Genomic DNA, 22,521 nt, shown 5'->3' with positions numbered 1-22,521 from the left:
AGAACCAAGAGAAAAGGGGAATGCCTCCAAAATCAAACAGGCAGGCCCAGCTGAAAAACTAAGGTTATGACGTTTTATTAAAAGTTTTTGGGTCCACCTTATTCAATACCTTACAATTTTGTTGTGTAGATGTAATTACAACATATTATGTTTCATTCAGTACTAGTTTTGACGCTATACTGAGTTATCATCAGCTGAACAGAGGTTTAGAAAAATTGGCAATGATATAAGTTTATCAACATCAACTTCATCACATTTAAAATCATATTAATAACAATGAACCATGTTAAAAAGTAAACTATTTATTCATCCTTATTTTTCAACAAGTTGAAGACTTGCATGTCTTATGCAACAAACTAATAAAAACATATGCAAACTGGTTTGCTCAATTATAATATAAAGTGAATTCAAAGTAGATCAACAAAATATAAAAATGGAATTAGTCTTGAAAACTATTTGCGCTTAATTGATCGCACTTCATAAAACATCACGTAGTATTGTAGTAAAACTAAAAGTAGGTTCCATAAAATCTACAGAGTCCCTTTGACAGTGTTGTTCAATGAAGCACTCCTAATGAGGTGGAAACGAACACAAAGTCCTTTAAGATATTATCAAGAACAAAGTTTCCCAGTTTAGTGCAGACCTGTAAATAATAAGATATGCTATAATTATCATTTCACCTAAGAGACAAGATATAAGGTTGTGTCGTATAACGTAAATGTTTCTACGTGACTCACCTCAAAAGGTCGCTGACTATGCAAAGCACAGTGAAGCACAGCAAGCAGTGATGTGATAGAGTTAAAGTGTCCAAGGTGGGTTGGGGTTGAAGACCCATAGGTCATATTTACTTAGGAATCAGAAAACAATAAATCAATTAATTTTCTAGTCTTAACAATCAACAGATCCAATTCTTCTTTTATATGCAGTATTTTTAGAAAGCCTACACAAATGGCTGTTACTATTAGGCAAGATTCAGAGCACCCACAGAATAAAAAAAACTCTACATACAATAGGTTAGTAGAACAAGCATTTAGGATCCCCATGACAAAAGCTAATTTGAATAAAGAACTTACCATCTGTTCAATGGCTAAGGCTAATGGTTTTACTGAAGGCTTTATTAAAAGTATAATCAACAAGATTAGGTATCGTTCACAAACCAAGTTGCTCAAAGACAAACCTAATCAGAAGGCTTTTGCAATATTTACTTTCAACAAGGATATTTATAGGTTTGCTAATATTTTCAAGAAGCATAATGTCAGGGTTTTGTTTCGTACCGATAATAGTAATTCTGAGGTATTGCATAATTCAGCCTCAATCAATAGATCTAAACCTTATTCCAAATCTGGTGTGTATAGGTTTAGATGTAACGACTGTGGGTGCACATATCTGGGTCAAACAGGACGCAGCTTTAAAATTAGATATACAGAACATACTAATGCCATAAAATATAACAAGTTTCTGCTGTAGGCCAGCTTATGCACGATCTAAAGCATAAATTCACAACTATAGAGCGTGACATTGAGATCCTGGTGAACTTAGAAAAAGGAAGTTTGCTTTATGTTATGGATTGTTGCTGTATACACTTAGATCAATACTTCAATTCAAACCGTATATGAGATTTCTGAAAAATAAAAAAAATTATTTGATTTTCTTATTGTGTTTTTTTAAACATACATGTCCTGGTCAATAGTTCGGTGTTTCGTATTATGCGTAATAGCTTTGCTAGTTTCTTCTTACGTCCACGCCCTCCAGAGCTCCACCACACCGCTACTCCTCATTTGCTCCTCCAATTTGCCCCTACTCCTCCTCTTCAATCCCAACCCACCTTGGGCACTTGAACTCTTATCACATCACTGCTTGCTGTGCTTCATTGCGCTTCGCATAGTCAGCGATTTTTTGAGGTCTTTCATGCAGAAACATTTACGCTATAGGCAATCTGCCTCTTAGGTGAATTGATAATTATAGCATATCTTCACAGTAAACAAAGAAAATAATAAGATCCATCTTTTTCAATACTATATATATTACGTGAAAATTTTTACATTTCTGTTAAATCATCACGTTTATAAACTTTTGGTACCGATTTTGACAAAACTGTATGTCATCATCAGCCTAGGACAAATTATACAAAGACAATAAAATACATTGATCGTGACTCTTATAGAAATACCATAATAGTAATATAGAATATATACATGTTACAACTAAAATAATATTTACACCTATAAGCTGATAGTCATTAATACAATGGAAGTCATTTATATAATAAGGTGTACACCTTAGTAATTATTATAATTAAAAAGAATGACATGTTAAAAGAGAATTTGGTTTTTGTACTATATCTTTAGTAGTAAAATATAATTCTCTTCTGATCTGTTATTTACAGGTCCATATTGAACTGGGAAATGCTGTCCTGATAATATCTTAAAGGACTTTGTGTTCGTTTCCACCTCATTAGGAGTGCTTCATTGAACAACACTCTCAAAGGGACTCTGTAGATTTTATGGAACCTACTTTTAGTTTTACTACAATACTATGTGATGTTTTAAGAAGTGCGATCAATTAAGTGCAAATAGTTTTCAAGACTATTTACAGTTTTATATTTTGTTGTTCTACTTTGAATTCACTTTATATTATAATTGAGCAAACCAGTTTGCATCTGTTTTTATTAGTTTGTTGCATAAGACCCGCAAGTCTTCGACTTGTTGAAAAATAAGGATGGATAAATAGACTGTTTACTTTTGAGCACAGTTCATTGTTATTAATATGATTTTAAATGTGATGAAGTTGATGTTGATAACCTTACATGATTGCCAATTTTTCTAAACCTCTGTTCAGCTGATGATGACGCAGTATAGCGTCAAAACTAGTACTGAATGAAACATAATATGTTGTAATTACATCTACACAACAAAATTGTTAGGTATTGAATAAGGTGGACCCAAAAAGTTTAAATAAAACATTGTAATCTTTGTTCAATATTGACAAACAATGAAGTTTATTAGTTTAAATGAAAAGCTAAGGCATCTTAATAATTGAGTGGCGAGTAGGGGCAATCTCGTATGTGAAAAGGGAACTAAACATTGAATTTAAACTAAGGTGGAAATGAAACCAACAGCGCTTACCCCACGGCAGGCTATCCTGGGTGGGAGGATCACCGAAGTAAGTCTGACTCGCTGGACAGGTGAGAAGCGAAAGACGTCGAAAGTTTTCCTCGCTCTCTCGAGGAGGGTGAAGCTGGGCCCGGTCCGATCACAAGGTAACCAGTCAGACTACAGAAGCTTACCTCTCATCACCCAGACTCACCAATCAAAACTCCTGTTATTATCTCCAATGTAAATGACTATTGAGAATCTTCCATCTTACGAAACTCTTAAAGACATAGAACGTCTTTCTAGAATCGACATTTCACAATATTAATGAAAACAACCCTTTACAATTTTCACTGTTACAAAATGTCAGCCAACAATAAGGAAAACAACCCTTTACAACTGTCAGTGTTACATTTCCAAATGACAGTCTTCTATAAGTCCACATGTTTTTCTTTTTCTTTCTCTACCAAACGATGCAAATACAACACATTTTTCTCCTTTCTTTCCTTACGAAACCTTTGTCAGAAACCAAAGTCATAATTTACTTACTGACTGACTTGCTTGCTTGCTTACTTACAAAGTCACATGCTTTAATAGTGAGAGTTGCTTTTCTGCCTGACTGCCTTATACACCTCGTTGAGCCAAACAGACAATATGATAGTGAAAGGCACTGTAGAATTTCTGGTTATCAAACAGTTATTAATCCAATTTGTTTTTTTTTTTTTTTTTTTTCAGGAAAAGATAAGAGATTATGGGAAGAAGAAGTATTCAAATTTGCTCGACTGCAGCAATTGAGAGCTGTTAGCTGCCACTTACCATGTGCCGAAAATCCTCTCGATCCACATATTTATGAGATGGTGTTGTACGAGTATCTTAAAATGGATCCTGAGGTAATGTATAGCCCAAGAAAATTACACTCGTGAGCAATTGATTTAGAGATGGCTGCCATAGTGGGGAAATGGCGGTGTGCTCAATCCAGCTAATGTCATAGAAGGGCGTGGCATGTAGCAGTGAGGACATCAGACTTCGTACTCACTGCCTGAGTAGCAGTTGACTACATTATGGGCAAGGCACAAGACTTCAGCGGATTTGATTGCAGCCAGATTGTCAGCACCAGCCGTATGAGCCATGCCATCTCTGAAGTTGTGCAGGCCACTGGGCTTTCCAAGGGCTGCCATGTCAAGAATGATACATGTTAAAAACTTCATTGTTGGTCTGTGTTGACAGTAAGATACTTCAAAATACTCATTGGCTGAATTGTCAGCGTACTGGCCTTCGGTTCAGAGGGTCCCGGGTTTGATTCCCGGCAGTGTCGGGCATTTTAACCTTCATTGGTTAATTCCAATAGCTCAGGGGCTGGGTGTTTGTGATTTCCCCAACATCCCTGCAACTCACACACCACACATAACACTGTCCTCCACCACAGTAACACGCAGTTACCTACACATGGCAGATGCCGCCCACCCTCATTGGAGGGTTTGCCTTACAAGGGCTGCACCCGGCTAGAAATAGCCACACGAAATTATAATAAAATTGAGTTTTCCACCTTTTCAAATAATATTATAATGTACATACATACATACATACATACATACATACATACATACATACATACATACATACATACATTATCATTATAGACTGTTATGCCTTTCATCATTCAGGCTGCAAGCCTCTGTGAATTTACTAAACATCGCCACAATCCTCTATTTGCAACTAGTGCTGTGGCCCCATTTAGTTCTATACCTCTTATCTTTAAATCGTTAGAGACTGAATCTAACCATCGTCGTCTTGTATACCTCTACTTCTCTTACCCTCCATAACAGCGTTCATTATTCTCCTAGGTAATCTATCCTCCTCCATTCGCCTCACATGACTGCACCACCGAAGCCAGTTTATGCGTACATCTTCGTCTATCAAATTCATTCCTAAATTAGCCTTTATCTCATCATTCTGAGTACCCTCCTGCCATTATTCCCACCTGTTTGTACCAGAAATCATTCTCGCTACTTTCATGTCTGTTACATCTAACTTATGAATAAGATAACCTGAGTCCACACAGCTTTCGCTCCCATAAAGCAAAGTTGGTCTGAAAACAGACCGATGTAAAGATAGTTTCGTCTGGGAGCTGACTTTCTTCTTACTGAATACTGTTGATCGCAGCTGTGAGCTCACTGCATTAGCTTTACTACACCTAGATTCAATCTTGCTCACTATATTACCATCCTGGGAGAACACACAACCTAAATACTTGAAATTATCAACCTGTTCTAGCTTTGTATCACCAATCTGACATTCAATTCTGTTGAATTTCTTACCTACTGACATCAATTTAGTCTTCAAAAGGCTAATTTTTATACCATAATCAGTGCACCTATTTTCAAGTTCCAAGATATTAGACTGCAGGCTTTCGGCACAGTCTGCCATTAAGACCAAGTCATCAGCATAGGCCAGACTGGTTGCTACATTTCCGCCTAACTGAATCCCTCCCTGCCATTTTATACCTTTCAGCAGGTGATCCATGTAAACTACGAACAGCAAAGGTGAAAGATTACAGCCTTGTCTAACCCCTGTAAGTAATGTTAGCGATTAAATTACATTAATGTCAAGAATATTTGCTTGACATGTTTCTTCTCTCTTTGAGGCATCATTGGCCACTTATTTCCAGCATAGATTAAAAATAAACATTTACAGGCAGAAAAAAAGAGTTGTCACACACCATTATTACTATAAATAACAAACATGCACATACGTCCACTAAGATCAGTAAAATAGTGCATTAAAAAACTGATCAGATGTCTTTAAAAAAGAGAAAACACACGTACACATGTTCTTACTATACTTACACTTTTTAAAAAATCTGTGAGGTAAAATCATCCTTGTAAAATTGTGCTGTTTCAAATCTATTGTTCATGATAATCTTGCAGACGATTCTAAGTGATAATTGAAATGGTGATTAATCTAAATTGTATAGAAGAGAAGAGCAGACTCCTCAACGTTGAAATGAAGCATGCATTAAATAATACGGATCTTGTAACCTGCTGTGGAAAATGTTGCAGAATTTAACACAACACAAAGACGTGCAACGGTAGCCGCTAAGACCGGTCATGCCACTTGAGGGGTGTCTGTTTTGAGAAATAAAAAGGGGACTCTCAAATAGAATACCGCATTCTCCAATATTTTACATGCCAGTTTACAAGATCCGTATTATTTAATGCAACCTTCATTTCTATCTTGAGGAGTCCCCTCTTCTATACAATTTAGATTAATTTATCATTTAGAATTGTCTGCAAGTCACTAAGAGACAAAACATGTCCTTCAAATATTTTTTGATATTAATGTAATTTAATTGCTAACATGATTATATTACGTACTGAAAAGATGGAATTCTCAAGACTTTTTTTACTTTGAAATATCAAGAGTGTACTGTGAGTACATGGATTCAGGCAAAACCACCGCCATCAGGGTCAGTTGTCATAGTGTATGACAACGTTGATATTAGGGGTAGTTGTTGGCTTGCCTGGATCGTTAGAGTGGATGGATTGACCAAAATGCAGCAGATCACTCATCATTTCAGTGCTGGACAGCGACAACATGTGAGTAGCCATACCATCCAGAACCATCTTAACACCATGAGGTAAAGAGGAATGCACCCCATGCGAGTACGTCTGTTAAAGGCGCAGAGGCTGACATGGGCAAAGGAGCACCAACATTGGATGCTTGAAGCACAGAAAAAAGTCCCTCAGACAGATGAGTCGAGTACCAGTTGGTCCATGCTGATGGCCAGGTGAGAGTACATCGTCAACCAAATTTGGCATTGGATCCCTCTTGCCAGCAGGGTACAGTTCAGGCCAATGGTGGTGGTTTCCTCCTATGGGGACTCTTCACTTGGTATAAAACAGGACCCATGGTACTATTGTAGTCACAAAGACGCACACACATGATGCTGTCAGTTGTGTACAATGTTTTATTTACAGATTACATACACATAAACCACCATCTTGAACTTGACCGACACATTAGCATGTCAACCAACTACCAACACAACAAAATCACAGTATGTGTTCACACACTTGACTTGACTAATGAGTTCCACTAACAGCTCAGCTCAACAACCCAAGAGTATCTCTTCATATACTTTGCCTGGCCAGGCTTCTAGAAGTGTATGACACAAAATGCTTCCTTGTATCTTCTCGAGTCTCCAATAACCTATGTACAAATGGAGAGAACATTTTGTAAAACTTGAGTGACAAAGGTGCTTCGTTCTAGACTATTACCCTGTGTTGCCCAAAACTGTGTTGGATTTATGCATCATATTTACATTTAATAATAAATTATATACTCTTACGTACATGTTCTTACATTAAATAAAGTGGTATTAATATACATACACCAGATGTATCGTGACATAACCTCACGTTTTGTTACACAAGACAGATCATACAGCACACAAATAATAAATGATACGACTGTAATTTATACCAAATAAAGTCCGTACTGACAATGTATTTATAATAATAATAATAATAATAATAATAATAATAATAATAATAATAATAATAATAATAATACCTACTAATTGAGCTTGTTATTTACACTGTTTACCTGTGGGTTTAGAGAATTGTTTCCACGTTATACTAGTCCATTACACGTTGCATCAATATCTCCCTATAACTTGAAACAATTTCAGCAGTCTATCACACTTGTCGACTTTGCCTTGGTCGTATATTATATCTTCTCTCTTCCTCGAAGTCGCTGGATGTGCTCTACTCCTCTTGACTGGATCTTGCTGTGTCGGGGGTCGGTGTCGCCTTGCCGCCAGCCTCCTCCTTGGTGGTTGTCGAAGCGTTCTCCTCCTCAGAACCAGATTGTGCCATGTCATCAGTAGCCTCTCCTCCAGGTGGACCCGTGGCAGTACCACGATTACTCTGTATGCGCAGCTGTTGGGTGACTCGCCGCAATTCTGATGTGTGGATATTGACAGGAAGGTTGGTCTTTAGTAAGTAGACCCCATGGCCCAGCTGCTTATCGAACTTGACGGGACCAATCCACTTAGGGTCGAGACCTGCGTGGAACCCTCCAATCTTATTACTGATTGGGTGGTTATTTCGCAGTACTTGTTGGCCTGGTAGGAAGATCTGGGTCTCTTCAACATCTTGAGCCTTGGCCTGGGTAAGGGATCTTTTCTCGGCCAAGGCCTGCTTTTCCTTGATGTCCTGGCGCTGCTTATGCTGCCACTCTGCTAGGGAAACAGATGCATCATCTTGACCAGAAGTGCGTGGTGGCTGAATTTCCCAATCCCCAGTGCCATATAGCTGTTGACCAAGGAGCAACTCCACTGGGGAATAGCCAGTGACATGGTTGATGCGTCGTCACAGGGCAAAGAGCGATTACGGTATCTGACGGTCCCACAGTCGATGTGCCTGTAGCATCATTTTTAGCTCCTGGTTCCGTCGTTCCATTGGATTAGCACTTGGGTTGTAGATAGGGATGGTCCAGTGCTCCACACCCCTTTCATTCATCATTTGCTGCCACTTCCTTGACGTGAACTGACTCACGTTGTCTGATAGAATGCACCGTGGATAACCATAGCGGCTGAATACCTCATCCTGTAGAAGACTGGTGATGCGTACCGTTGTGGCTTCAGGTATCGGAAAGGCTTCAATCCATCTTGTGAAAGGCCTGTGATTACTAGGAGTCCTGATTTACCCCATGGTGTTGTAGTGTAAGGACCCATCAAGTCCAGGGCTATGACCTACCAAGGGTGCTGCGGCCATCTTCCTCGCTGACTGGAATATGCCTTTCTGTTGCTTGCCTTGGTCCAGGACACACAGTTAAAGATGTCTTTCCGCATGTTGACCCAGAAGAATCTTCGTCGGATAGGCTGATTTGTCTCTTCACCTCCTGGATGTTCGGCTTCAGTGCTGTCATGGACCTTCCCGAGGATGTCCGTCGTGTGCAGTCTAGTGATCACCACTACTGCAGGCATGTCGGAGAGGTGAGATCTGTACATTAAGAGTCCTCCGTCAACCTGAAAGTTTCTGGAGCACATCTTGAATTCCCTCAGGATGAGTTGACTCTCAGTGTTCTGTGTCCTAATCCACTGCTTCATGGTCCTACAGGGCTTGTCTTGTTCTTGCCATTGCTTGATTACTCCCAGATCAAGTTCCTTCTTGATGATCATAAGAACAGGTTCACTGGGTTTGCTCTGGTGTTTTTGTGGAACCTCCCTCTTGACAATGGTGCTCCTAGCTTCTGGTCCATCACCGGGTGCCTAGATAAACTGTCTGCCCCTATGTTCGTCAATCCTGGGGCACGGCACACATGAAAATCAAATTCTGCAACTAACAGAGCCCATCGCATCAGTTTAAATTTTAAGCCAGAGATCAAGTTCAGCCATTTGAGAGCTGGGTTATCAGTGTACAACTGGAACTTTCTTCCCTCCAAGTAGCCTCTGAATTTGCTCATGGCCCTTCTCGGCAGTGCAGTAGCCTTGTTTGGTGGGAGATAGCTTTCTGCTGGCATTCTCGATGATGTCCCTTCTGCTGTCACTCCTCTCCTGGAATAACACTGCTCCTAAGCCAGAGTCCCCGGCGTCCATCTTCAGGCACATCTTCCATTGAGGGTTCGGGATGGGCTAGATCGGGAGCGTTACATATCGCAGCCTTAATGCTTTGGAATGCAGCCTCTTCCTTGCTGGTCCATCGGAACTGGCGGTTGTTATGGAGTAGATTGGTGAGTGGTATTCCCTTCACTTCAAAGTGTTGCATGAAGCTGCTATACCGTCCACACAAGCCAAGGAACTGGGCACTTGTCGCTAGATCCGCGGGCGTTCAGCTTCTTCGATAGCTCGATTCTTCTCCGGTTGCCTTTCTAAATGGTTAGATGTTAGGACATGGCCAAGATATCTATGTGGGACTGGGTGAAGTGACATTTCTCCAGTTGGCAAGTCAGTCCATGAATTTTCAGTTGTTCCAGCACTTTTTCCAGATGTACAAGGTGTTCTTGAAAATTCTTGCTGTAGGTTAAGATGTCGTCGAGATAAACTTGGCAGAAATCTCCAGCATATCCCGACAATACCTTATCCATCAGTCGCATGAAGGTTGCAGGAGCATTTTTCCGTTCAAAGGGCATTACTGCAAACTGGTACAGTCATCTCGGTGTCATGAAGGCGGTCAGCGGCCTAGAACTATCCTCAACCTCCACTTGCCAGTATCCGGAGTTGAGATCCAGTGTGCTGAAATTCCTAGATCCACTTCTTTCAGTGAATCCTTCAGGTCAGGCATGGGGCAGGCATGACTAACGGTCTTCTCGTTCAACTTGCAGAAGCCCACACACAGTCGATACTCTACTTTCTTCTTCTTCAGTAGGACGAAAGGTGAAGCCTAACAGGATCTAGAGGGTTCGATGAGACCTTGCCCTTCCTTCTCTTGAATCTTCTGAATGACAAATTTGTGCTTATCCGGGTTGATTGGATATGGGCGTTGCTTGATGGGTGAGGAAGTGCTGCATTCAGTGGTGTGTGTTACGGTGGTAGTCCATCCTATTTTATTGGTGATGACTTCTGAAAAGTCCTTTAAGGCATGTCTCAGCTCCTCTTCTTCACTTGGTTGAAGATGCGTTAACTGGATATCTCCCAGGTCTACGTCGACTTCCACGTCATTGCGAGTCCAGAGATTCCCATTGTGCCAGGCAACCCTCAGACATCTGTCTTTTCCCAAAAAGACTTCATGAGCTGCATAGTCTCAGGCAACCTTGTATTCTACCAAAAAGTTGTGACCTAATATGATGCCAGGTATTAGCTTCTGAATCACGGCAACGTTAATTACAATAGGCAGGTCCATGCATTTAGCGGTTAGGTTAGTCTGTCCTTGGATGGAATAGGTTACCCCGTCTGCTGCTCCCACTACCCTTCCGAGATGCTGAGACTTCATAGGCGACAGTAATCTGGCAACAGTCCCATTTACAAACGAGTGGCTTGCTTGGCTGTCGAGTATGGGTGAAAAATTCTCGTTGCCTATCCTCAGGATCTGCCAGGTCTTGAGGCGCATTCTTGTTTTCAGTCCCATCCCCCGCCCCCTCAATCCAGAATGGGCCAGACCTAGTTTTCCGATGCTAAATTTGGGCATTTTTTCTTCAGATGTACTGTTTTTCCACACTGGTAGCATTTCCTAACCGAGCTGGTCTCCTCTGTGGCTTTATTCCTGTGTTGTTCTTCCAACTGGGCTATGATTCTGCACAGATCAGCAAAGGATCTCGGTTGTGATACCTTCACTAGTGGTCTAATCTTGTCGTGGAGTAGTTCTACGATGGCTGGTAGGATCTCATTCTCGTTTCATTCAGGATGCAGCCGCTTGAAGAGCTGGTACTTCTGTATTATGAACGCACTAGCTCTCATGCTGGTGGGTTGTGCGTCAGTCAGTAGCTTCCTTTTCACAGAGTTCTTCACCCCTTCGGAATTAAACCTAGTGAGGAATTCCCTCATGAAGTCAGTCCAGTTTAAGTTTAAGCCCTTCAAGTTGTTCCACCAAGTAGCGGCTTGCCCCCTTAACTGCAGTGTGACAAGTTGAACGAAAATGTCCTCCGGTAGATAGTCCTTCGTAGTAGACTGACCGATTCCTCGATGAAACTAGTCAGGTTCTCTCCTAGACTCCCATGGAATTCTGGTAGGCTCTCTTTAATCACCGTCGGGTCTAGGTGTCCTGTATTGCCGGTTAGGTTTGAGGGGGTTGAAGGTGTGGTAATAGGTCCTGTTTGAGTTAATCTATCTTCTACCGTGGTCTCTCTCATGTTCTGAACGTCTTCCTTAATGGTTCGAAATCCGGTTTTCTAGTATTCCTGCAATGGCAGAAATATGGCTCCCAAAAGTAACTATTCTCATGTTTAGACCCATATTGAAACTTTGTATAATTTGCATACGATTTTTATTTTCGTTTTTCATCTATTCAATACATAATTGTTTTTTATTGCTAGAAAATAATTTTACTACAATATTGTAGCTCTATATTGTAGTAAAATATATAAATGGATAAAATGGATAGAACATTCTGTGAAACTAGAGTGACAAAGGTGCATTTTTTCGGGGACAGAAATAGAGGAAAGGGCTAGGATTGGGTAGGTAGCGGCCATGGCCATAATGAAGGTACAGCCCCGGCATTTGCATGGTGTGAAAATGGAAAACCATCTTTAGGGCTGCCGACAGTGGATTCAAATTCACTGTCTCCTGAATGCAGGCTCACAGCTGCGCGCCCCTAACCGCACAGCCAACTCGCTCGGCATCTAAAAGACTAAGATGCTTTGAACAGATTTTAAAAGCTTTACACTGAATGAGTTTGCCGCATGCTCAGGGTCGAATAGCTTGTGTTCGTGGATTTGAATCCCACCGTCAGCAGCCCTGAAGATGGTTTCTCATTTTTACACCAGGCAAATGCTGAGGTTGTACCTTAATTGGGTACCATGGCCACTGCCTTCCCACTCCTAAGCCTTTCGTATCCTTGTGTCGCCGAAAACCTCTGATGTGTTAGTGTGGTGTTAAATAACTGGCAAAAGGAAGAAGCATTGCAACAAACATTAATTTTTCAACACCTAACTAATTTCACTTCATTTAAGGCATGAATATGGACTTTAAAACATTTGATACAACACCAAACAAATGATTAGTTTTCCAGTTATTAACACTATGACAGCATGCCCATTATCTTATGCCTCATTCAACAAAATACAGTATTGAAGTTGACTATAACTAGAACTACACACATCCAGCAAACAATTCCTCTTGGTTCCCTGCTTTGAAGTTTCTTGGCAGTTTCTTTTGATAATTTCTTTTCAATTGAGATCTTCGTATAAATGTTGATAAAAATATTGGCCAGAAATTTTACACACTTCTTTATATCATTTTTGTCGAAAGAACACCACTCTTCTACACATCAATTTAATTATTGTTACTTTCAAAGGCTAACACAAGAGCTTTATTTTCCAGAAAGTTTTCCAAAATAAAGACTCTGTCACTCATTTCTCTTCACAACTACCAAGATGATTTACCAGAGTTTCACATTTTCTCTATCTGACACACTTCAGGCTGTCTTGTCCTTAACATCCTTTACTACCGAGCTCGATAGCTGCAGTCGCTTAAGTGCGGCCAGTATCCAGTATTCGGGAGATAGTAGGTTTGAACCCCACTGTCAGCAGCCCTGAAAATGGTTTTCCGTGGTTTCCCATTTTCACACCAGGCAAATGCTGGGGCTGTACCTTAATTAAGGCCATGGCCGCTTTCTTCCCACTCCTAGCCCTTTCCTGTCCCATCGTCGCCATAAGACCTATCTGTGTCAGTGCGACGTAAAGCAACTAGCAAAAAAAAAAAAAAAAAAAAAAAAACACATCCTTCACTTGTACTTCTAGGTCACTCGTCACCTTCATATTGATGGAATATCTCCAGTAGGTCTTGAGATCACTATCGCCTTTCGCAGTCATGTTGAATAGCCTCACATATTTGTCATAAAAGACTGAAAATTATCTGTCATATCTTCCTCACATCAATGTTTACACGCTTCCTCATCGGTCAGTGGCAGTTGCTGTTCATGCTCTTTAGGGCACTTTCTTCCTTGAGGTAAAACATTGTTACGCGAAAGCCAATAGAACACGGTCAGATAGGTCTCAAGTGACAATTTAAGATATTTCCTAGGGATGTGAATAGGTTTATTATTCTCAAGGGGAAATATAGAGTTGAAATGTTTGATTCACACGACAATTTCATTATTTATAACAAAATTCTCGCTATCTATGCACTGAATCCATTTCTCTCGAAGACTTATCCTTCGGTGAGGGCAGACATACCCATAGAATTACTTTCAGAAAGGTAGACAACACAATCGATCCATGTTAGCCTAATGTATGCACACTGCATTCTAAGGAAACACTAATAATTATAACACCATCACTCATACACAATGGTAAACAAACACACAACCCATACGGTACCACGTTCAAACATGAAATAATTGACCTGCAGGTGTTTTGAGCTTCCACAGAAAAGCAGCTGGCGACGCAAATATTTCCTTATCAGTATTAAAAAACACTAATTATGATCACATGCGGACTTGAAATACCTATTTCATGATTATTACTTTCTTTAAACTCGTATCCATGATCACATTTAACCTATGCCTTGCCCACACCCGGGGCCATATTGCCAATAATCAAAACCTACCTTGAGGTCTGAGAATTGTAGTTGGTCATGAGTGAGCACTCTACAGATGTGAAGATGCCTGCCTGGTCCCCAAGGAGCCCCGATGTCACTCTTACTGAGTACATCTGGGATGCTGTTGAGAGGGATATGCATGCTTTGGACTGTGCTTCAGCCAATCCTCGTGGATTGTGGGAGGTTGTGGAATGATATCAGTATAGTTCCCCAGTTCTTCCAGTCCATGTCACACCGTATCACCACCTACATCAAGGTGAAAAGGGGTGCTGCACACTGCTGGCTAGGTGTGTCTAATTCATTTGCTCATGAATGTATTAACTTAAACCTATTCATGTGATTATTATAGGAAAAAAGCCCATTCCAAACAGCACTTATCTTTCATGGCATTCAATTCCCTTAGGGTCACCCTACCCATTGTAGGGGAGTCGTGTAGGTGTTATGTATAGGATAAGATTGTTACTTTTAAATGTTGTAAGTAGGAAAAGTTAGTAGAATTGTGTGATAATTTATTGATATATGCTGAATGTAAAGGCTCCTATCTCAATGGTTGTTTGTAATTCTGCTCTATAGTGAGATTTTGGAGCTGCACTATTTGGATATCTGAGGTTTGAGTACTGGCACTTCTAACAGTCTTCCTGAATGTTGTTTCATATGGCACTTTCCACCTGTTAAATATTTTTATATCAAGTGTCAACACTACGCATTCCTATTTACAGGCAATTACTCAGATTTACACACATTCCCAGAAATCACACTAGAATTCTGATTATCCCTTCAGGGGCTCACAGCTTGTGAGATTCATTGGGTAATCAAAAGGTTCCAGGAAAGTCTGGCATATTGCCTACTTGCTTATGGCAGGCTCCACAATGCAAACACTTTCTCTTTTTCTTTCCTCCTAGTGGCAGTCAGGTATTTTATTTTTAGTTCTTGTCTCTTTTGTTCTAGGGCTTTCTACATCTTATAAAGGACTGGCCTCCAACTTTATTCAATGTTCCAGCTGTTGTGAATGCTGTACTTGAGCATTTGCTTGTGAATGACAAGGATAATGTTTTACTTCTTGAGGCTCTGGCCATTTTATATTCTCATGAGAAGAAATATGACAAAGCACTGGCAATGTATTTGAAGTAAGTAGAAGTTATGATCAAATGTACGTATTTTATATGCTCTGTATGGGATATTTCACATGAAGTCAGACAAAAAATTGCAAGAAATGACCTTGTGTTTTTTTAAATTTTTGAAAATGTTAAGATGTAGAAAAACATCACAATCAAGAATATGTAGTATTTTCCAAACTGTAATAGTGCTGGCAGAAGAGTTGTGCAATTATCATATAATTTTACTTTTCATTACTTCACTTACCCTTGGAAATAGAAAATTGAATTTTAATGATATGCTTATGAATCATTTTGATTGTTCCCAGTATTATGAGATAATCATTCTTCTTTTCTTTTTCTACCGCTTTTCCCATATGTGAGGTCGCGGGTGTGAACTGTGTCGCACATGTGGATTTGGCCGTTCTATGGCCGGATGCGCTTCCTGGCGTCAACCCTGTATGGAGGGATGTAATCACTATTGAGTGTTTCTGTGGTGGTTGGTAGTGTAGTATGTTCTCTGAATATGAAGAGAAAAGTGTTGGGACAAATACAAACACCCAGTCCCCGGGCCAGAAGAATTAATCAGAGGTGATTAAAATCCCTCACCCAGCCGGGAATCGAACCCGGGACCTTCTGAACCAAAGGCCTCAGCGCTGACCATTCAGCCAATGAGATTGAGATAATAATTAAAATGTTAATTTTATTTATATTCCAAATTGAAAAAATGTCTAAATATGTTCATGCTTTTAGTTTTGGCAGTTGAATAAATAGAGATTGTCAAATATGGGATCATGAATGGTGTACAAATAAAAAAAAAAGTGAATGAAGAAGGGGAGAACTTTTACATGAATTACGTTTATTCACTTGAAAATATCATGTTTATTATAGTACAATGATTGCTATGGTGATAATGAGCTCCCACAAGAAGCACATAGCTACTCGGCAAGCAGGCAGCAATGCACTACGTGGTCTTCTGGAGTGTGTAGAGGTTGCAATCTTGTGTCGTTGCGATTTGTATAGGCTTACATAAAGATATGGCGTGAGTTTCAAAAACTGAAAAAATAAATTCATTTTCCCTTGCCCGGTTAGCGTATGTGGGAGTTTGGATCTGAATTGAATAAAGGCTAAACATAACCCTACATAGGACAGTGGGGAGGGGGACCTTAACCCCGACATGGCGTGTTCCATATGGCCGATAGGAGAAGTTCCTGTAGATATGTAGGACAGATGTGAATAAGGCGATGCCAAATAAACACCCGTGGATGAAATGAGGTCATCAGTAAACTGGTAAACAATCTCAAGGGCAAAAGAAGAATTTTATTTCTCTATGGTTGAGAGAGCAGAAGAACCTAGTGGAATCAACCACGAAGACGAATCGCTTTGGACTAACAATCCGATCTTATTTCGGAATCTTAATTCCTACCCTGAGAACAAACAAGTTCAATTGTAGAATAGGGATGGGACAAATGGGTACGTTCTATTATCATGTTCCTGTGTATCTGTTGCATTGTAGTATTAGGTTGGAGTATTAGGATATAAAAGTAACATAATACAAGTTGCTGGTCAACTTAACATCTCTTATACCTGTTGTTTCTTGTAGTCCCTAACCGCACCTTAGTAAGTACTTATAAAATAGCAATACTATATCTTCATCTCGCTTTCTTCTCTCCCACTGCCCCTTTCGCCAGCTTGTCACTCGCATTCTTAACTATTCCTAGAAAGGTGTTTGCAAGGACCCATTTACATTCCGAGAACCAATACCTCAAAACCTTCATTTATAAAAAGCGTCGTGGTTGCTAGGTAGCTATGTGCATTCATAGATGTCCAAGGATCTGTGGTTAAACTAACACTAGGACCAGACTTTATAAAATATGTTGATGAACAAGTGTCATATACACTTCAGATGCCGTGGAATTGTTCTTGAGGAAATAGCCCTATCAAGCAAGAAGTAAGCAGATTTTAACCCATTACACTTTTTGTTATTTGTTTTTTTTTTTTCGTCGCACCGACGGTGACGATGGGATAGGATAGGACAGGACTAGGACGGAAACAGCCATGGCCTTAACTGAGGAACAGTCCCGGCATTTGCTTGATGTAAAAATGGGAAACCACCGAAAACCATCTTGAGAATCCACTATCTCCCGAATACAAGCTAACAGCTACGTAACACAAACCGTGTAGCCAACTCGCTCTGTAAAGTCAGTATAAAAGGCTCCTAAATCGTCTCGCGTCATGTACGGTTGTGAATATGTGGTAAACAACAGTGTAAGTGTAAGTGGTTTGTCTAGTGTTTTTTTTTTTTTCTGCATATCACTCATTTTTAACCTCAAAAATTTCATTATTGGTCCGTATTGAAACAAGATTTACAGTCAGAGATAAAGGTAGGGTTTTCCACCTGTTCAGTACTATTAAAAAAATGTGAAATTATTGAAACGTCACAGTTTTGTTGTCATTTTTGGTACCGGTTTCAGCAATTTTATGTGCCATCATTAGCCTAGGAGGAAGTTACAGGACATTTTACTAGTTACATTAGAATATTTGTAATATATGTATGTACAAACACAGAACCTTGTTATTTAAAATTGTATTATATCATAAAACATTTGGATAGTTGAAAAACAAAGACTAAATACCTCTTTATAAGGTTCTAGAAAAGACATAAATTGTTCTACATACAGTCTTGTACATGTATATCTCCTAGCGTTGTTAAATGTTTGTAACTGTGCATACAATTAATCATAGCACCGAGTTTCAGATAAAATTTATTTTTTTAATTATATCTCAATAGCTGTTAAAATTATACAACTGGCCTTGAAGAGATATATAAAACCTTTTATACATTCTGTTATGAGAGTTCTTTACAAGAATACACTACCAGATGATTTTATTCTAGTGTATTGTTATAAAGTGTAAATAGGTAGAAGACCATTTTATTGACCAATTTGTGTAGACAACAGTTCCTCTGGATTATGATCAATGAGCCATCTATAATGCTTGGATTGTCTGGTTATTAGATTAAAAGATTTTATATCATATATCTTGTATATATCCTAATATCTGTCAGCCAATCATAAACTCCCTACCCTTTCCTTGGTTTTGCTGAGAGAGTTACTTTTGTATTAGGGTCTCCGGAGGAAAATAATATTTCTGGAACAGCTTACTGTTATGGATTAGGATACAGTATCATGTTACGATATGTAACTCCCATCTCTATTGCAGAATGACCGAGAGAGTTGGCCGTGCAGTTAGGGGCGTGCAGCTGTGAGCTTGTAACCGGGAGATAGTGTGTCCGAACCCCACTGTCGGCAGCCATGAAGATGGTTTTCGAGGGTTTCCCATTTTCACACCAAGCAAATGCTGGGGCTGTACCATCATTAAGGCCACATATGTGTGTCGGTGTGACATAAAACAAATTGAATTCTAGAATGGAAAAGCCGCTGTAAGAAAGCACTACCCGAAATGGCAGCTCGGAAGTTAAATCCACCTTACGTTATTCAGTGCATTGGAATCCCTCCAGACTTAAAATCAAACAGAATTCTTTGCTAACAGTTGGTAAACAAGAGAATTAGAACTTCTAGATAGAAATGATATTAAAATCTCAGCGGTACAAGAGACCAGATATTTAGATGAGAACGTGACAGAGACAAAAGATGACTAAATCTTTAAGGGGTAAACCTGCGATCAAAATTATGAATAGAATGCTACATCTAGGTACAGCTTTATGTACATAAAAAATTAATAGACTGTATAAGAAATCAAATCTAGCTCTGAAAGATTGTCGTCACTTTTAAATGCAAAAATAAAAAATATACCTTTGTTAATTGTCATGCACCAATAAATGAAGACAACAACAGGAATCAAAATAAACTAGAAGAATTCTGGAGTTTCTTGGATGACCTACTATCTAAACTTCCAAAATCTAATGTAGTGATACTAGGAGATTTCAGTGCCCAAATAGGAAGAGAAAGTATTTATAGACCAATAGTAGGAGAATATCCAGTCTTTCAGTTTAAGTTGATGTAGACTTCCTTCAAGTAACTTCCAATGAAAGCTAAAACATGAATATCTCTAAATCCAGTGCTACGTGAATTTCAGCTGGACCCTGTAGCCATAAAAAAATAAAAAATAAAAATTAATAAAAAAAAAATTAACTTCAAGGCAGTAAGAAGCAGAGAATTTGATTCTGACCATTGTTGTTGTTGTTTGAGTCATCAGTCCATAGAGTGGTTTGTTGCAGCGCTCCTTGCCACCCTATCCTGTGCTAATCTTTTCGTTTCTACATAACTACTACATCCTATATCTGCTCTAATTTGCTTGTCATATTCGTACCTTGGTCTACCCTTACCGTTCTTACCACCTACACTTCCGTCAAAAACCAACTGTATAAGACCTGGCTGTCTTAAAATGTGCTCTATCATTCTCTCTCTTCTTCCGGTTAAATTTAGCCAAATTAATCTCCTCTCACCAATTCGATTCAGTATCCCTTCATTTGTGATTGTTTCTGCCCATCTCACCTTCAGCATTCTTCTGTAACACATTTCAGAGGCTTCTGTTCTCTCTCTTTCTGAGCTAGTTATCATCCATGTTTCACTTCCATACAATGCCATGCTCCAGACAAAAGTCTTCTAAAACATCTTTCCAATTCCAGTGTCCAAGGTGAACAAATTTATTTTCTTAAGAAAGGCCTTCCTTGCTTGTGCTAGCCTGCATTTTATGTCCTCCTTACTTCTACCATCATTAGTTATTTAGCTACCCAAGTAACAGTATTCATCTACTTCCTTTAAGACTTCATTTCCTAATCTAATATTTCCTGCATTACCTGACCCTGTTCGACCGCACTCCATTACTTTTGTTTTGGACTTACTTATTTCATCTTGTACTTCTTACCCAAGGCTCTGTCCATACCATTCGTCAGTTTCTCCAGATATTTTGCAGAGTCAGATAGAATAACAATAACCGGCAAATCTCAGGGTTTTGATTTCCTTTCCTTGAACTTTGATACCCATTCGAAATTCCTCTTTGATTTCCTTTATTGCCTGTTTTGTGTAAACATTGAAAAGGAGAGGGGACAAACTGCAGTCTTGCCTCACTCCTTTCTGGATTCCTGCCTCTTTTTCAAAGTCCTAGATTCTTATCCCTGCAGATTGATTTTTGCATAGGTTGTAGCTAATTCTCCTCTCACGGTATCTGATCCCGATCACCTTCAAAATCTCAAAGAGCTTGGTCCAATCAACATTATTGAATGCTTTTTCTAGATCTGTAAACGCCATGTACGTGGCCTTGTCTTTCTTAATTCGCTCCTCTAAGATCAGACATAAAGTCAGGATTGCTTCTCGTGTTCCCACATTTCTTTTGAAGCCAAATTGATCTTCTCCCATCTCAGTTTCAACTTGTCTATCCATTCTTCTGTAAATAATACGTGTTAAAATTTTGCAGGCGTGAGATACTAAACTAATGGTGCAGTAGTTTTCACACTTGTCAGCACCGGCTTTCTTGGGAACAGGTATAACAACATTCTGCCGAAAATCACATGGCACTTCTGTCTCGTACATCTTGCACACTAAATGGAATAACCTTGCCATGCTGGTTTCTCCTAAGGCTGTCAGTAATTCAGAGGGAATGTAATCGATCCCAGGTGCCTTGTTCCTATGTAGGTCTTTCACAACTCTGTCAAACTCTGACCTCAAAATTTGGTCTCCCATTTCATCAGCATCAACAGCCTCTTCTTGTTCCAGAACCAAATCATCTATATTTTTAACTTGATACTACAACTGTTGGATATGTTCCTGCCATCTTTCTGCTTTGTCTTTCCCTAGAAGTGGCTTTCCATCTGAGCTCTTAATATTTATACACCTAGATATCTGATCTTCGGCAGAATTTTGTTATACCTGTTCCTAAGAAAGCCGGTGCTGACAAGTGATAGTTTTAGCTCAGCAACACAAATGTTCTTATAATTTGCAGCACAGAGACTATGACAGCAATCATTTAAAAGACAAAATATCGAAGGATGTTGCAGTGCAACTCAACGTCACCGGTAAGATTCTGAAAGCATTCATTATTCGTCTAGAAAGTTATTATTTTTCAGGGAGATATCGCTTAGGCCAAGCTGAAGTGATTAATTACGTGATAGTTTCAAGTGAAGAATGCAAAAATAAATGGACTTGCTCCGATCTTATTATAGAAGAGCCTTGTACGGGACAAAATCTGCGAGTGGCCAGGTTACCAAGAAAATTAAAAGTTGGAGATTTGAAATGCAAATGGAATTTCTCAACCTTTTCTACAGGAGCTAAACTAAAATGTTTTGTAGGTTATCCTTAAAATGATGTATTATGATATATATATATATATGCATGTGAATAAGCCCATTAAGACTATGCAACGTACTTAGAGGCATGCATTTGCCTTCATCTTTGCCCATATTTCTTTCATTCTTTTACTGTGGGCTTCTTTTCTGTCTTTAAACCAGGTTGTTCCAGTCTTCTTCCTTGGTCTTTCCTCTTGGTCAACTTACCATTTATGAATTTTGGATCTGAAAATTACCTTGTTTTGGACATCTGCCAGTGTAATTCCTTCCTGTTTCAAATCGGTTTTAATTTTGCCAATCCATTTCATTGTGTCTGTTTAAGCCTTACTCCTATTTTCATAGAATTCAACTATTTGTTTGGTAAGTCCGTCTGGATGCATTCTTTTAATATGACAATAGAATCTTAGCCTGCGTTTTCTAATGTCACTGTGAATATTTGTGTATTGTTTGATTTCATGTCTGCCTCTGAGTTGGCATTTTCCGTTGGTGAGTTTTGGGCCTAGAATCCTTATTATTATTATTATTATTATTATTATTATTATTATTATTATTATTAGTGAACTCTCACAAATTTGGACCAAGAATGCGGGGGAGGGAATGAAGGCACATATGAGTCTGATGATGCTGATAATTCAACACAACGATCTACTCCATTCCCAGCAGTACCAAGTGTGTCATTAAAGCATAAAAGAGCAGCATCACAGGTATCATCTTCACATACACCTGATTTAACGACAACGTTAAATAAGAATTTTTGTTGTAATAACTGAAGCCTGAATGCTGGAAGGCATAACGGTCTATAATGATAATGTATGTATGTGTGTGTGTATG

General features: G+C 39.3%; 1 protein-coding gene across 1 annotated transcript in view; it reads left to right on the top strand.

The window, feature by feature from the left end:
- lt (vacuolar protein sorting-associated protein light) overlaps positions 1 to 22,521 on the top strand; it is a 343,814-nt gene that overhangs the window by 181,427 nt on the left and 139,866 nt on the right. Inside the window, exons 10-11 of the mRNA XM_067139250.2 lie at positions 3,828 to 3,982; positions 15,238 to 15,416. Of these exons, the coding sequence (XP_066995351.1) occupies positions 3,828 to 3,982; positions 15,238 to 15,416 (334 nt within the window). The remainder of the gene's footprint in view (positions 1 to 3,827; positions 3,983 to 15,237; positions 15,417 to 22,521) is intronic.

The sequence above is a fragment of the Anabrus simplex genome, chromosome 2 (assembly GCF_040414725.1).
Source record: "Anabrus simplex isolate iqAnaSimp1 chromosome 2, ASM4041472v1, whole genome shotgun sequence".
Taxonomy (NCBI): domain Eukaryota; kingdom Metazoa; phylum Arthropoda; class Insecta; order Orthoptera; family Tettigoniidae; genus Anabrus; species Anabrus simplex.
Note: the sequence above shows the minus strand (reverse complement) of the source record. Positions and strands in the feature narration are given on the sequence as shown.